Raw genomic sequence first — 16,781 nt, 5'->3', positions numbered from 1 at the left:
CATAAGGTGAGCAGAAGCAAGAAGCAATCAGCAAACAGGGCAGGATTACAGGTGAATATGAACCTGCTTTCATAAAAGAGGTATTGTGTGTCTGCCAAAGCACCTCTATTGTTTTGTAGATGTAAGGCTAAGAAAGGCCTTACAATTAAAATGTCAGTTGTGGAATGAGGATCAAATTTAAATCCAGAATGCTTGAGACGCTCCTGAACGTATTTTGTCTTCCTTGGGGAAGTCACATGACTGTGGCTTGAAAGATTATTGCTCAGTACTAACGTCTAAAACTTAAAATCTATGGTTCTGCCTATTCTTCACCCATGTTTAAACTCTCTCACTGAGTTTGGTGGAAAAATATTCAAAGATGGTATAAATTTAAGGGCAGAAGGGACAGTATGGGGTTTTATGGACTGATGTGTTTGTATTAATCATGAAATTTTAAACTGTAACTTCTACATTAGACTCTACATATCCGGTTAAGCATGAATATAGCTAGAAAGCCTAAACATTCTTGAGTTACAGTCTTGGTGACAGTCCAGTGGGATTTGTACTATTTTATGTAAATTACACCAGTGATTGAGTATTCCCCATTTCAAAGATAATTTGCAAAGTATTTCTTCTAAATTCACTTAGCCTCATTTTCTATCTATTTGGTATTTTCTTGTCTTTGCTAAATGTAACAAGCAGACATCAAAAATCTCTCCCCCATATACATTTACAAATTTTGCTTGAGCAATTTTGAAGCTTTTTTACAGAAGAGATTGTTTCCACACTGTCTCAGGGTAAAGTTGGGTTTTTTTAGCAGTAGTTCATCCTTGTAGCTTTTTTTATCAGATTTTCAGTTTATCAGTGTCCATTATAAAATACAAGCTTATACTGGGTAAGATTCTCACTTAGGTTCTTCCAGACTAATAGTAGCCCACTCTTTACATTTGATACTCTTTATATCCCCCCCCAAATATTTTTACTTTTAAGTATTGTCCCTTTAACTCTGTTTAGATCATCTTTCTTCAGTGAACCTAATCAATGCTTTGCCTGTCCTGTCGATAATGACCTGCATTCTTGATTTAAGTGGTACTTTGCTTTTCATTATATGAAATGAGTAGAGGTCCTACATAATTTAATTCTAACTACCCTTGTTATTGCTTTGCTCTGTACCCTATTTTTTCAGGAGGTGTGTCCTGGGGTTTTAGTTTTGTATATAGCTCCAGATTAATGTTATGGGTTGAAATTGCTCTTTCAGACTCAGGATTTTGCAGTCATTTAGTGAGAGAAAAAGTTCTCCCAGTCTGCATGCTGTAGCTGACTGCTGGATTTTTGGATCTGCATTATTTTACAGATTAATATATAAAGAGTTAATTAATGGTAGATGAAAGGTTGATAAATTCCATTGTTAATGTGAAGAACCCAATGCTTTTAAATGTTATTTTATAACTTTGGTATCTGCATTGTGCAGCTATGTTGGCGGCTGAAGATTTAGATCAGACTTTGTTATGTAAGATGGGAACTCTGCAGGAATCCACCTAATTTAGGGCAAGTTTCTTTGATGTTTACCTCCACTAATAAAAAATTAGGAACCTGGCCAAGGTTACATGGGTGTTGAAAGATCTCAGTTTGAGACATTCAGAGCTTTGCAGTCTCAAAGTAGCTGAAAGTGAAACCTTTGAGAGCTAAGGAAGATGTGGCCTGGGGAGCAAACACCTAAAGGCAGTGGTTGTAGAAGGCAGTAATTCTTTCACTGATGCCCATGCTAGTGTTTCTCTGAGAAAAATAAGACTTACCTAAAGTGTAAAGCTGAATTATAGGCAGGGTAATGTTTGCGTGTGCCTTTTGTTGTTTTATTCCTTAGCCTCTCTGTTTGTTATGTTCCTATGGATAAATAAATAATGTTCTGTGTTGAGCAAGCTGTTCTCTGTCACTACCTTTTCACACTGGTCGTAACTCCCACAGGGAAGTTGATAGAGGGGCCATTAACCAGCTGGACCTGCTGAGGACACCTGTAACCTGGTGACCTAGTCAAAGCACGAGGGTGATTCACTGAATTTCTTCTGGAGGAATACAGTCCTCTGTACTTCTTCCTTGCTTGAAAGGGTTATCCACAGAGAGTCTGTTTGATCCTCATGTTTGACAGAAGAAGTGTGTGTCACATGGTTATTATCCATGTCATTAATAACACTAAAACCCATAGAAGGTATTTTGCCACCTATCATTAATTTATCAGTTAATGTGTATGTGTTTATTATGAAGCATAAGTGCATTATATATGGCTTCACAGTTAGTGAGTGTCTGATAATGGGGTGCTGAGATGGATGTACAAAAGGCTGATATACAGCATGACAGGAGGTCTCAAAAGTCTGAGAAATCAGGAAAGAAGCATACTGTATTTTTCCATCTTCTAAGAATTGTAGTATGATAATGTATTCTTCATTTGCAGAATGGAGAAACAGGAAAAGAATCTGAAGAAGATAAAGATGCAAACAAGTCTGAAATCAGTGTAGTGTTTGAAATTGCTTTGAAGCGCAATATACCCGTCAGTTTTGAGGTATGTGTTACTTACTTGTGTGTTTGCTGAGAAAGAATTAAAAAAGTGCCTCTACAACTCAACGCAGTTAACAATACATTATGAATATTACATTTGAATTAATGCAAACTATAAATAAAAAAGATGTTAGTGTATCAAAGTCTAAGACACTGAGTTTTTACTATTAAATTAGATGTTCTCTCAGGATATGAGAGACCTGATATTTGATTGCAAATGGGTGCATGGCAGAAAGACAGTTCAAGGATCTGCTGTGGGATTAGAATCAGTAGCCACATCAGTAGCCACACTCAGTCTGATTGGAAATAATCTTCAAAACAGTCAGCCAAAATCTTAGTTTTAACTGTTGGCATTCATACGCTTTGAAAGTTCCCACTGAGACATTTTTCATCCGATGTACTGGTTTCAGAAAGCCATGAGTATCTTTTTGTCTGTTTGACTCCTTATCTATTTCTTATGACTTCATGATTATTTTTTTTCTCATTTAACATGATTTTATCCAAGAACCTGCTTCTGACGCCTTTGTTTACCTTAAGTAATAAAGTATATTTGGAATAGCTCCAATTCTATCAATGAACTAACTACGGGAGAATGGCAGCGGGAAGATTTTTTCTGTTGAGAGAGTTCTTACACAAACTGGTTGTAAAAATCCAACGTTGTTGTTGTAGGAGCCACCACACTTCAAGCTCGGTTTTTTTCCCCTTTTTGTTTTTCTCTGTAATGCAGAAAATGCAGATGTAAGTGGCACTTTAAGGTTTTGTATTTCTGGGGTTTGTTTTACATTTAAACTGAGTATTGGCTAATGTCAAATGAGATATTTAGACCTTAGAGATCTGAGAAATCCCTCGGAAGGTAAGAGAGACAAGGAACATTGGTTTTGACTAAGGAATTCCTTAGTATAACAAATGCTATATGCTTCATATGTATGGTCTATGTGATATAGAGTAATTAGAAAGTTAAGAGAATGTAAAATCTGGAGGATAAAACTGGGGTGTCTGGGGGTGTTGATCTCAATTTGCAACTACACATAAAGAACATAACGCTTCTATAAGATCAGGCATAATGGAAACACATGCCTGTGTTTCAAAAAGGAAGCTCATAAGTACTGTTTCGGTTTTCACACATCATTTTCTTTCTTGAGCATTTAGAAAGTATTTTGAATAGTTCCATACAAATAATTACACTAAATTGCAAGGAGGTATATGAGCATGGGTCAGAGAATACCTTGGAGATTAGAAAGTAGAGAGGGATAGTGCTTCGGATGTTGTCTTAATTTTATTCCTTTTTTTTCCAGCTTATTTGAGGGAGAGCATTTGGCAAATAGACAATGAAAGCAGAGATAACTTGGTATAAAAGTCTGATGTGTCACTTGCCAAAAAAATGTTACCAAAATTGATAAAAGGCAGTTTCTTGTTCTTCTGACAGGTTTTGTGTTATTTCCTGCCCTTATATCTAATACAGGTGACATTCTTAATAGTTTTGGTTGAACTTGGTAGTGGCTTATATTTCAATAAAAATGCTAAGCAGTTGTGGGTAATCCCCAGGATCTGATGTTTCTGATAAGGTTTTATTTACAAATGGTCTTGTGTTATTCCAGGCAAGCATCAAAGCGTTCTCTGATATTTCTCTGACATTTTGTGTGTGTGTGTGTGTGTGTTTGTGTGATAGCTATAAAATGATCTGCCTTTTCTTCATCTGACAAAGCTTCAGCAAATGTTATGCAACGAAGCAGTGACCATAAACATATGTAAAGTTCTATGTAAACATATCCTCAGAACTGCACAAGAAGTGGAAAATAGCAAGAGCATGCAGAACCTTGTGGGTTTCTTCTGTCTACCCTGTTTCATGTAATATGTCTAGTTTTAATTGACTAAGAACTTTAGGATGAGTTTTAAGGGATTTTTATCTATTAAATTATTAACTAAAATAAAAGCATTCAATTTTGACAAAGAACAAGCTTTACCGCATACTTATCACTGCTGCATCCTTAGCTAACCTTTCATCATTCTTCTAAGGCATTTGTGGAGACATTCAAGACCAGGCTGGATATGGTTCTGAGCAACTGATCTAATTGAAGACGTCCCTGATCATGGCAGGAGGGTTGGACTAGGTGACCTTTGAAGGTCACTTCTAACCCAAATCATTCTATGATTCTGTGACTCTCAGTGAACAATTTTTGAGGAGTACAAAACTGATTTCTGTAGGAGTTGTTAGAATAGCTGAAAAATGGTCATTTTGCTTCTTATTCTGTCCTTGGCAGTAGGCTAAAACCTTGCTTTTTTTTCAGTTCTTTTGCAACATACATGGTTTTTATTTCTGATTTGTGAGTAAGGAGTTGGGAGAGCTCAAAAGATATCACTGAAGTCAACGGCTTCAATTATTAGAACATGTTGGATTGGTTTAGGTTGTCATTTTACTTTCAGTAAACAAAGAGAGAATGACTTTGGATTAGAGTGCTCTTTCTTTAGAATAGCAAATACAGTAATTTTACTCTTAATTTTTTTTTTTATTCTCAGTATCAGTAGTGAGGGGATGGAGTGCCTGAACAGGTAGATTTTCTGCTCCTCCATCCGCTTCCAATGTTCTGGGAGAAAAAGAGTTGCAGTTCCTTGTGTCCCAGTCTTATCACAGTGAGGCAGAGATTCTGTATTTTGAAACAGGAACTGACCAATTTGCTGATGCTGGGAGACTAAGCAAGTTCTCAGCAGGCAGTCTCACACCCATCAAGCTCCTTCTCTCCTGGGGATTAAGGTTTTTAGATTGGATGATGAACATACTGAATAGCTCTTGTTCAGGTTTTGCATGACGGTCAGTCACCATTCCTTACTCTAGTTTTAATAAAACATGCAGGTTTATTTTTTCTTTTTTAAGTGGGGAAATCTGGTATGCCTGCACAGCATATGGAAATATATTAATATATTGGTATTTTGAAACTTCTTAATAATCACTGGATATAGGTGACATGTTTTTGTTGACCTGCTTTTTGACTACTCCATTATTGGTTCTTTTTTATGTCCATTTAATCTTGTCATAATCTTTTGAATTTCCTACCTGGAGTTTCATTAATAGTGGAACCAGCATTGCTCTTTCGTTGTAGTTGTACTGCTGTTTTTCATTTGTCAGCATGATTCATTAAATTGAGCCAAATTCACTTTTGATGTAACTTGACCTTAGATGTGTTTTGGCCCCATGTGTTTTCTCTTGCTAGAGTTATTCTTTAAATCTGTGGAATACAAAAAGAAAAGTGTATTGAACTGTCACCTTTAATCAAATTCTCAGCTTTAAATTAGCCATGATTTGGTCCACGGGTCGTATCTTTCAACTGAGGAAATAGTTTAATGTACTAATGCATATAGTGTTCTTGGACAGCAAAGGCTGAGTTTCTTTTCAGTGTTTTCTGTCCCAGGGCTTACAGAACAACTGTTTGAAATCATGTGGAGTAAAAAGATCTAAAACCTGGGGCTAACCAAAAATGCTGTTAGGTAAATATTATTTTTGCTAAATTACCAAATTTGGATGGTTCGCTTGATCCAGATCCCATCTAAATCCTATGGGGTTCATTCTGCTGACAACACAGACATTTTTTCATTTACACACTAACAAAGAAACAGTTTTGAATGTTTTCCAGGCAATTATTTACCTTGTGTCACATACTAAAAAGTTTAAAAGATGAAAAACACACCGGAATACATTAGTTTTATATTGAGAAATACATTTTCACGTATATGAAAATATGATCAGGTTTTGTATTAACATTCCTCTTCATATACATATATACTTGTGTGCGTTTATACAAATATGAGAAAATTTATATGAAAGTTATATTTTAGGAACTCAGCAATTGTATTTTTTAAACACATTATTTTGTCCTTTTTAATCTGATCATTGTAGACATTCTTATATGTTTTATTAATACGTTACATTGCATGTAAGTAGAAACACATATATAACGGTATTAGTAAGACCACAAAAAGATTAAGGACCTTAGTAAGGTTAATTTAGCCATGTTTTCTAGCCAACATGTTGTAATATCTGGAGGGCAATGTCCAGGGATGGATTTAGATATGCCTTTAAAACAGAGAGGGAAACACTGCAGTGTGATGAGGATGTTCAGCACTGATATGAAGCCCAACTGTTCCTGAGAGCAGGAAATCCTGGTGCTGGGCTTGTCCCAGCTCTGATGCAGGCAGCGCAGCTTCCTGAGGCTCAGCTTGGATCTCAAAAGCACTGCTACCTTCTCACATGGTGAACATTAGTGGGCACCTTTCAAGTGAGGCAACCTTGAAAACATTTCTGAAATTATTACCTGAAATCTTAAGTGTGGGAACACTGCTGGACTGCAACAGCAAAATCCCATGCTGGCACAGATGTTGTCTTATTCTGGGAAAATGCAGACAAAAGTTGTCTGTTAATTTTCATTTTGTGTCTTTTTAGTGATAAATGCTGTGGTAATTGTATATGCTGGGTGAAGTTGCCACAAAAGAGAGCTTAAAAAAGAAATACAAGCCTAAGGAGACCTCATTACAGTGTAATAGCAAAACTAAATAATGCAAGGGACATGACCTTGATAAAAAGAACTTTAATACAAAACATGTTGTAATAATATTAAGGTTGAAGGTTTCAGCCTGTTAAAAATGTAGTTATTACACCAAGAAGGCCGTAGCACGTTTACCTCAATTCCCTTGCACTCAAGCATTACACTTCAACAAATAGTTTGATGTAATTCTGCCTACTGGAAACATATGTATTTGTATTGATTTTGAAGATGATACAAAGAGACGCCTGTCAGATGCTCTAATGTCTCCTTATGCACATTACATGTAACAAAGATTAAATTAGGTAGCAGCTTCCGCCTATCAAACAAAATAACTGAACCTTTTCCCAAGTGAGGTCTCTAATTCCTGATAGACATTGTCCAGACCAGTATAGGGTGCATACATTAAGAGATGGCTACCTTACCACTTGCAGTGCTGTGATTTGTTGGTGAATGCATCCTAACAGTACAGCCTTCTAAAAGGAGATTGTGTGTGTATGTAAAAATGAAAACAGAAAAAGAGCTAAAGGAAGGTACATTCAGAACTTTTTTTTTTTTCCAGATTATTGTAACTTTTAATGTTGGAGAATTACGTCAAATGTTTTTATTCAGTGTCATTCTGAGGTGTTTGGAAGGGAATGAGTAAATGAGTCTTTCCAGGACTGATGGCTTTTGTGTGAGTTTTGGTGGCTCTTTTGATGTTTCCTTTTGGTACTGTTGGGAGGGACAGCTGAGAGTCATGGAGGTGAGAATGTGGCAGGCTTTCAAATGTATAGGATATTGCTCTGAGTTGTGTTCTCTGGCAGCCAGGACAGCATAAAAATACACACCTTTCATACTGAAGTTTCGGACTGTGCATGAGCATCCTAAGTTTCAATGATAATAGAAAAAAATGATGAATGGGTTGAAGTGATTACCATACAAGATACCATATAAATCTGGTATTGAACATGTTTTATGTAAAGAAATAGCCAAAGTGCAGTGGATCTTCATGAATTGAATTTCTTTAGTATACGAAACACATTGCAAGGTAAAAAACAGCAGCCTTGGTCTAAATATGCCTTACTGTTGTGTATTGTGTTATTGTATAAATCTTGTTGAAAACATAAGTGTGCTGTACTTTCTGGGAAACATTGAACATGATCGTTAGATTTGCTTTATCTAATTAGCATTAATTTTCTGTCCTCAAGTGTGATACTGTAATTAATATTTGTCCACATTTTACAGAAATTCATCTAATGCCTTCAATTAGTAGGAAAACTGCATTAGTAGTAAGTACATTGTGGAGATACAAACACCAAGTTATACTCTTGTAGAGTGATTTGAGTCAATGTTACTTTCACTTAAAGGTGATTAAAGAAAGTGGACCTCCTCATATGAAGAGTTTTGTTACACGAGTTACAGTAGGAGAATTCACTGCAGAAGGAGAAGGCAACAGTAAGAAACTCTCAAAGAAACGTGCTGCAATAGCTGTCCTACAAGAACTTAAGAAACTTCCTCCGCTTCCTGTGATTGAAAAGCCAAAACTTTACTTTAAAAAGCGTCCAAAAACAATATTGAAGGTATGTGTCCATCTTTGACAGAATTAAGAATGTTTGCTCAGACGGTAACAGTTACTCAGATTTAAAATCAATAAGGGTTTGTTTCTCGTTTTCTGTCAATATTGTTGTTTGCCTGTGCCAATATGCCTGTGCTTTTTTTAAATTCTGAGAATGCTGTGAAATTCTCACACATAATATAGCTTGTAAAGTGCTCAGCTTAAGAACTGAGCTCACATCACTGAAGTCTTCAGGGGTTTGGTCCAAGTCTAGTGGAGGATCAAACCCTTCAAGCAGCTCTGTACAGCCATGTGAAGTTTTAGCATCATCTCCTTTGGGAGACGCCACTAAGCATATGTGGTGGTTCTCTTCCTGGTCTTTTCCCCATCCCCAGTTTAAAGAGGGAGAAAGATACATTAAATACTAGATATACAGAGAAACAGTGCACAGTCCAGCTTCCTCCCCTTATGGAGCTGGATTTGTGAGTTTTGTGGCTTCAGCTTCAATTTAATTTTTGAAAGTTTTGAAGGAGTATTTTGGCACCTCAGCCTGCTGTGCCACTTGCCAAGTGCCAAAGGACAACACTTTTTTTGTTTCAGGTGTCTGTGTTAAGGTTAGTGTGTGTTTGAAAATGCTCTCTAGCACTTAAATACAGATAGAAAATGCTGAAAATGGGAGACCAGCCCATGGAGAACCTGCAGACTTTGCACCATCTCTCTATTAAAACATACCCTGTCTCAGAGGCTATTAATATGCTTCCTGCTGCACTCATGAGGCTTCCTTTAGAGGCTCTTGATTTTTGAGAGCTCAAGCCTTATAAGTGGTGCTTTTATTTTTGGTGCCAGTAATTTACTGCTACTTCTACAATTCAGTCAGTCTGCGGTGACTAGCCGTGATTTCTCTACTCATCCTAAAATTCATACAAAACCAAAGGGTCATCTGGAGTAATAAGTCTTCCAAATGATCTAACGAAAGCAGCCACACAGTGTCCATGTATTTGTGAATCATCGCTACCTGGTTTCAGCACTGAACAGCTAATTAGATTAACTTGTCATTTTCTCAATGTAGAAGACAAGGCTTTAGAAATGGCTGAAATCTGCTCCATTTCATTTAATTTAGGAAGCACCATTTTGTGAGGAAGTAGTTAAACTCTCTGCACATGAATTTCTATTGTCTGGCATGTTGGTTAGCCAGTTTGGTATACGTCAGGGCACATTAGTAGACTTTAATACTCATTTTAGGTCAATGTAAATAGCAGTGGAGAGATACTCACTTTCTCTCTGGTTTTAGAATCACTTTTGCCCCATACTGTGCAGATCAGGAACCTTGAGACTAGAATTGCAGGAAAACCCAGGAAACCTTCATGTCCAAAATCTGTACTTGAGAATATAGTTTCAGGACCCAAATTTTATCTTTTTCTGTATTCGCCTCTTGGTAGTTAAAAAAAAAATAAAAATCTTCAATTTTTCTGAATTATATCCATGGCTTGCATAATATGGACATATGGACAGTATTACACCAGTATGGCTTGAACTCAGTCCTCATCGAATGTTACATAGATAGACTGTAAAAAGAAGTAAATAAATACTTACTTTACTAGACGTATGACCATTGGAAATGTGTATACTTGATACACAGAGTGCAGAGGAGTGTAGGAGCAGCCAACATAAAAGCCATTTAAAATAAGCAAATGCTTTGGAGAGTACAAAAATGGGTTGGGAAAACCAACACAAAGACTTCCTTCATCATCTTCCTTTTTGCCTTTGAAACAGAATGAGTGATTTGTCAAAACAAGCTTGGTTAATTAAATACCTGTCTCCTACTCTAATTCTGAGGATCTAATTCTCAAACACGTCCAGGAAAAAGTTAACATAAAAAATTATTCAATGGAAAACCATCAGCATTAATGCAGCTGCACGATCTGAAAAGGCTGTTGGCTCTGGCAGTCTCATTTTGGAAAGATTTTCTCAAGAAAGATGCTAAGGATATAATAATGTAAAAAATACCTCACATTACCAAGTACCATTTACCGTTACAATTTTACTTTGAATCATCTGAAGTTTGCCACGTTAAAAGAGATGTTAATAGTCAGAATAACCTGGATATGTAGGTGGTTTTTATTTTTTGAATAGCTAAACTTCTGAAATCCTTTCACTATGTCCATTTCCTTTTAAATTAACCTGCATAAGTTTTGAGCATTAAAAAAAATGACAACACTAACTTATTTTTATTTGTATATATATTTATGAGGCTATATCTTATTGCCTGCACTTTATTTAGCCTGCTCTGCATTTTGTCTCTGCCTGGCTTCTTGCCCACACAGCTACCCTTGTGCATGACATTGTCTCAGTTCTTTCACCTACATCTTCTCTTAACAATTTCAGCAGTTACACTATGTAGGATTTGCTGCACAGCTTTCTTAATGTAATATCCCTCTCTGGTTTTTGCCTTCAGTTGCTGATCATCTCTTTAGGGTCTGGACCACTTGTTTGTTCTTATTTGAGAAGCTCAAACAAGCATGAATGCTGATGTTATCCTGCAAATGGCTTCATGAAGAGGAAGTAACTTAGTAACATAAAACCAATTCTACATTCAAATGCCTTTACATTTGCAAGTTCATTCTTTGTGTTATAATATATAAATTAGTTAAATATGACTTCAGATAATGTTTTGGATCTTAATTACTTCTTTGTAAGAGCTACAAACAAATATTTTCATAGCTATTTGCATTCAGAGAGCATTTGCTATGTGATTAATAACATATTTAAAGGACTTCAAAACTAAATGTTTTGTAAGGACTGCAGTTTTTCACCTCTCTGAAATCTTGGACAGATCAGTCTCTCAGTCCTTTTGTTTTCCCTCCATCAGTTTAAATCCTCCAACACGCATACATTTTGACATGTTATTGTAAGGATTCATCTGTAAAGCATTTGAAATACTTTGTGGGTGGCTCACACTATGCAACATTTCTAACCATTGGAGTTACTCCTCTCTAGCTTCACTACATAACAGTTTTGTGAGGGTGAATTGCTATAACACAAACAGAGCAAACCTTCTACACCTTTAGTTGCATTGTAGAATGGAAGGCAAGAGTGCTGAGAAAGAAGGCAGGAAGGCTGAGAGAGGCAGCTTCCTTGTTAAATGGCAAATCTGTTTAAGTCCCCTTGTAAATCCCACCTCAGCATATGGCATACTCTAGCAATGCAGCAACCTATTTTAAGGTGTTAAGGGGAAAGGTCGTAGAAATAACGCAATAAGATGCAATTGACTGATGAACCCACTAATTTTCATCCGTCCCCATAGGACCTCCATAGGTACATGAGGGTATTAGCTTACAGATACTAATTATCCACGCTGCCTGCAACAGTGGCAGACAATAGAGGTATAATTTTTGCAACAGTTTTGTGCTTGAGGATTCTTACCTTCTGTCTGAGAACAGATCAGATGATGGGAAGTTTAATTCTTATTTTCTCCAAGGCAGTATTAAAGAAGAGGTAACCCTCATAAATGACTTATTGCAGCAGCATAATAGTTGTATGGATATATGCTGAAATAACAGTTCTTTCTTTTAAATCTGTTTTAGACAGGACCAGAATATGGTCAAGGAATGAATCCCATCAGTCGTCTGGCTCAGATCCAGCAGGCCAAAAAGGAGAAGGAGCCAGAGTATGTTCTTTTGTCAGAGAGAGGAATGCCTCGCCGTCGAGAGTTTGTTATGCAGGTATCATCTGCCATCACATTACAGATAATGCTCTTGCTATGTTATGTTCAAACTCAACCAAAATGGTGGCATAACATGAAATGGATCCCTCTGTGTTTAGCTCTTTCTTTGCTTTATGGTCAGTTATGCAAGAAATACAGTATCAGAAAGCCTGTTTAAACTTTTTCTGAAACAAATGGCAATTAGGTTATGTGCCTTTTAGATGCTTTTGTTGTAGTGGTTTTGCATTTTTTATACTCCTTATTTTTATTACACCTGATGGTCTTATCACTTGTCTTTATCTCTGATGGTTCAGAATTTATTTACTTTTACTTGTATTTTTGAAAAAATTGGGGTTTTGCTAATCAGAGGATTGCAGTACAGTCAAGTATTCTGAAATATGGATATGAATATCTCCCTATTGCCAAGCATTACAGTTTTAAAAATAGTGTTATAGATCTTTTCAGATTTTCAGTTTCTTTGTGGCTTTGTTCCAGCCTTACATCAAGTGGTTTAGCCCGTCCAGTTAAAGGCTCTGGACCTAATACAGAAACAGTAGATGCTTCTTTAATTTTTAAATGAAGAATATGCACAAAGATTTGATATAGCCTTGATATTTTGTTAGATAGCACAAGAGCAGGTTGAGAAAGATTAGGAAGAGGAAAGAATTCTTTACTCTTGTGTTTTCACTCATGGGTAGTTTTGTGCCAGAACAATTCAGAACAGCATACCTCAACATATTTTAAGTTGTTGCCTACAAACCACACCAAAATGTCACTTGTGATCACAAGCAGAATTTATGATGTTCCTGCATCTCCTTTCCCAGGAAATTAATTATATTTTTACTTAAATCTTTTGAGTCCCTCCTTCATGTTTGTCAAGATAGGCTAGCAATCTTAATTTCCTTGGATCTCAGTGGTCTTTCTTGATTATATGTTTGTCTCTGAAGCAAAAGAAGATATTGGGATCCTTTTGTTGCAGAAACTGATTTATGAATATAAACTTGGATTTCCAACTTTTTACGCTACCTGAAAGTACTTGAAAAAAGAGTAATTCTATCATAGACAGTCCCTTTTTCCATGCTTACACTCCCATGGGAGCGTGCACAGTTAGAGATGGTTGCTTGAGGCATCAAAAGATGACTGTGCAACACAGTCCAGTATTAGAAAGATGGGCTGAGATTTTTTTTCCGTTGGAGGAGTCTCAATAGTGGCAAAATCCTTGGTTTGAATAAAAAAGGGATCTTAAAAGCAGTGAACATGCAGAAGTCTCCCCTATCTAAGAAGACTTAGGAAAGTCAAAGAAATTCCATACAACAGTTGCTTTGTTATGAATACTTTTAAACACTTTAGCTCCTTTTTTTCCCCTTTTGTAATATTTTCACACTCAAATCATACTGCTGTTTCTCCCACCTTCAGGAAGTCTCAGTGAATTCATTATGGCATGCAAAGAACCTTATCAGGATAAAAAGCCTTTGTATAAACTACTTAAACAATGTTTTCATTTAATTTAATTGAATGTGGAAGTAAAATATCCAGAGATAATATGTTCATTTTTATCTGTCACACAAAGAGCAAGTTTAGATGTGATGAAATGGATCCAATTACTTGTCCTGACTACTAGATAAACACAAGAAAACCTCTGATGACATTAGTTGGTGTTCTGTTCCCAAAGTTAATTTCAGAAAGCTCTTTCTCTTTGTAGTTAGGCCTTTAATCCTTGATAGAGGTTTTAATAATAGCTAAACCAGTTTTACAGGTCTGAGAAATAGCAGTGTATTGATTTATTGTGAGCTATGTTATAAATTATCATTTTGTCCTGTCCCATTAAAGTCCCTCAATTTTATTGCATATAAACTTATAAGGCTATTTTGTAATTGCGATTGTGGAACTGCACCGAAGATAAGGTATATATTTTGAGATTATTAATGTTTCTAGTTTAGGTAGACAAAGCTTTTTTGTATAATTCTATATGTATTTAGAAGGGATATTTGTGATCACTATTATTTATTTACATCCTCTGTGTTTAGAATTAATAAGTATTTGAGTAAAGAAAACTGAAAACTGTGAGGAAAATACATAAATGGCAATTTTAGGAAAGTAAATAGTTACTATAAAACATCAATTCCTAAATTTATTGCTATTATTTATTTAACAAGTGCATGACTACTTTTACAATATTTTTAAAGCTCCTTCCAGACTGTTTTAGGTCTTTAACCTCTGAGGTTTCTTTCATTCAAATTACCTTGGCTATTTTATTATTCTTATTTTATTTTGGTTTCCTTTTTTTAACATACCTTGAGGTAATACACTATCTTAAGAAAAAAATTGGCAAATAAAATGGCTTAATGAAAAGAAGAGTGAAATATAAATATTGCATAAGTGAATAGCAATGACAGCACTAATATCACAAAACAGACTCATGCAGCTTCAAGAAATTAAAAGCCAAGGAATTACATATTAGGGAGAAGTTTTTTACTGTGAGGGTGGTGAGGCCCTGGCACAGGTTGCCTTGAGAAGCTGTGGTTGCCCCATCCCTGGCAGTGTTCAAGGCCAGGTTGGATAGGGCTTGGAGCAACCTGGTCTAGTGGAAGGTGTCCCTGCCCATGTCAGGGGATTATAACTGGATGATGTTTAAGGTCCCTTCCAACCCAAACCATTCCATGATTCTATGAATAAGCTAGAGTTTCACTCTTTGTGGATATCCATTGTCTATAATTTGCCTTTATTTTGAGATTTTAATTTCTCCCAGGTTTATGAAAGGTATCCTGTTTGTCAAAACCCTTTTGTGCAGTACAGGCCACAGGTCCAATGAGGAGACTTCTTTCCAAAGACAATTTTGATAAAAGCTTGTCAGGTGTAAGTGCTGAAGAAAGCAGACCCAGCCCCCATGTTCCTTGCAGTGCATGCAACAAAGTGGGAGGAATATGAGCATGGTACTCATCTTTCTTTAGAAACCACTCTAATTTAAATCTCCAGGTCATTGTTTTCCTCTCCGTTGTTCTGGACACTGTCCCAATGATGCGGGGGAGCTTCTACAGGAAGGCAGTGCTTCTACAAGAAAGGGGAAGCACAGATCCTACAGTGCTTCCTTCCTGCATTAAGAAAGAGTGGGGGAGTTGTTCAGCAGGGAGAATGGGGTTGACAGAGGCTGGTGGAAGAGAGAGACAACTGTGTGTACATTGAGAGACAGAAAAATGTAACTCTTTGAGGTATGAGTTTGGGGACCTTCAGAAAAATCTCATCCACCTCCTCTGTGTGAAGCAGTATTGTAGTCCCCTTTTGCACTGTTCTTACTTTTCAAAATTGCATTTTCATCAAAAGAGGCTGACAGTTGTTGGTAGATCAGCAAGATTATTACATCTGATATTAAGAAGTCTTACATTTGTTGTGATTATGATCAATGTTTTCTTTTTAAGGTGAAAGTAGGCAATGATATTACTACTGGAACAGGCCCAAACAAGAAAATAGCTAAAAGAAATGCAGCAGAAGCAATGTTGCTACAGCTGGGTTACAAAGCCTCTACTCCTCTTCAAGACCAGTCAGAGAAGGTAAGGATCAGTTGTTGCAATGCCCCCATTTTACCCTTGTCTCGAGTTTTAGCTGTCTCAGCTAGACACTTAGTAAGAATAGAAGCTTGACCATGTGCACCCTCTCTTTTAGGAGATTGCTTGTCAGAGATCAACCTTTGTTTAGCTACAACTCTATAGCTACACTTAGTAGTGTACTATTCTAAGAGTAATTACAAACAGAAATGTAGTTCCATAGGATAGTCTGTATGCAAAAGCGTACATGTGACGTGTGCCTATTTCTACTTACCAATCAGGATGAATGTGCATCTTGCTTTTAATCTATTTTGGACATCCAGAGAGCATTGAGAGGAATGATGTTAGTAATTTTCCTACGTGAAGCAGCCATGGTAGTCAATGTTTGTCTTAGTGTTGCATTTCCTGTTTCTCTCTTCTTTAAGAGGAGCTGCTCGATGTATGCTAGTCATACTCACTGTCACTATGCTCTTCACTGTTCTTAACTATACTTAGTCTTCAACAAGTGTGCCATACTCTAAGCCGAGGTACTTGGAAGCTAGATGTTGTTCCTAGCAAGAAGATACTACATTCATAGCTGTTTTAAAAAAGGCTTATGACAGAGTCAAATGATAATTCATTTTCACCAGAATGCTGAGACTTTTCTGCTCTAGAAGATACTTTCTATCAGTTTTTCTTCAATGCCAATTTGGCCAAAGAGCTTTTTAAAAAACAAATCAAAAGAGAGAAACACAGGTTTTCATTCCTGGGTTTCAGAGTGGTTGAACTATTTTTACTCACTAATTTTCAGAGATAAAGCCTGAAAAATTTCAGCCCACAACCTAGTTGCTTTGGAGAGCTCTATGCAGTGGAAACTTGTGATTATTTTAAAAAAATAGAGTAGCTGCTTTGTTTCCCTGCATTTATTAAACTATTGCCTACAAGTGCATTAT

General features: G+C 36.5%; 1 protein-coding gene across 3 annotated transcripts in view; it reads left to right on the top strand.

The window, feature by feature from the left end:
- STAU2 (staufen double-stranded RNA binding protein 2) overlaps positions 1-16,781 on the top strand; it is a 143,793-nt gene that overhangs the window by 30,279 nt on the left and 96,733 nt on the right. For all 3 annotated transcript variants that reach the window (XM_061342983.1, XM_061342981.1, XM_061342984.1), the window contains exons 6-9: positions 2,429-2,536; positions 8,417-8,629; positions 12,189-12,326; positions 15,724-15,855. In XM_061342983.1, coding sequence (XP_061198967.1) covers positions 2,429-2,536; positions 8,417-8,629; positions 12,189-12,326; positions 15,724-15,855 — 591 coding nt within the window. The remainder of the gene's footprint in view (positions 1-2,428; positions 2,537-8,416; positions 8,630-12,188; positions 12,327-15,723; positions 15,856-16,781) is intronic.

The sequence above is a fragment of the Neopsephotus bourkii genome, unplaced genomic scaffold (assembly GCF_033783945.1).
Source record: "Neopsephotus bourkii isolate Nb327-2 ecotype Australia unplaced genomic scaffold, CSIRO-AGI_Nbou_v1 NB_1820, whole genome shotgun sequence".
Lineage (NCBI taxonomy): Eukaryota > Metazoa > Chordata > Aves > Psittaciformes > Psittacidae > Neopsephotus > Neopsephotus bourkii.
Note: the sequence above shows the minus strand (reverse complement) of the source record. Positions and strands in the feature narration are given on the sequence as shown.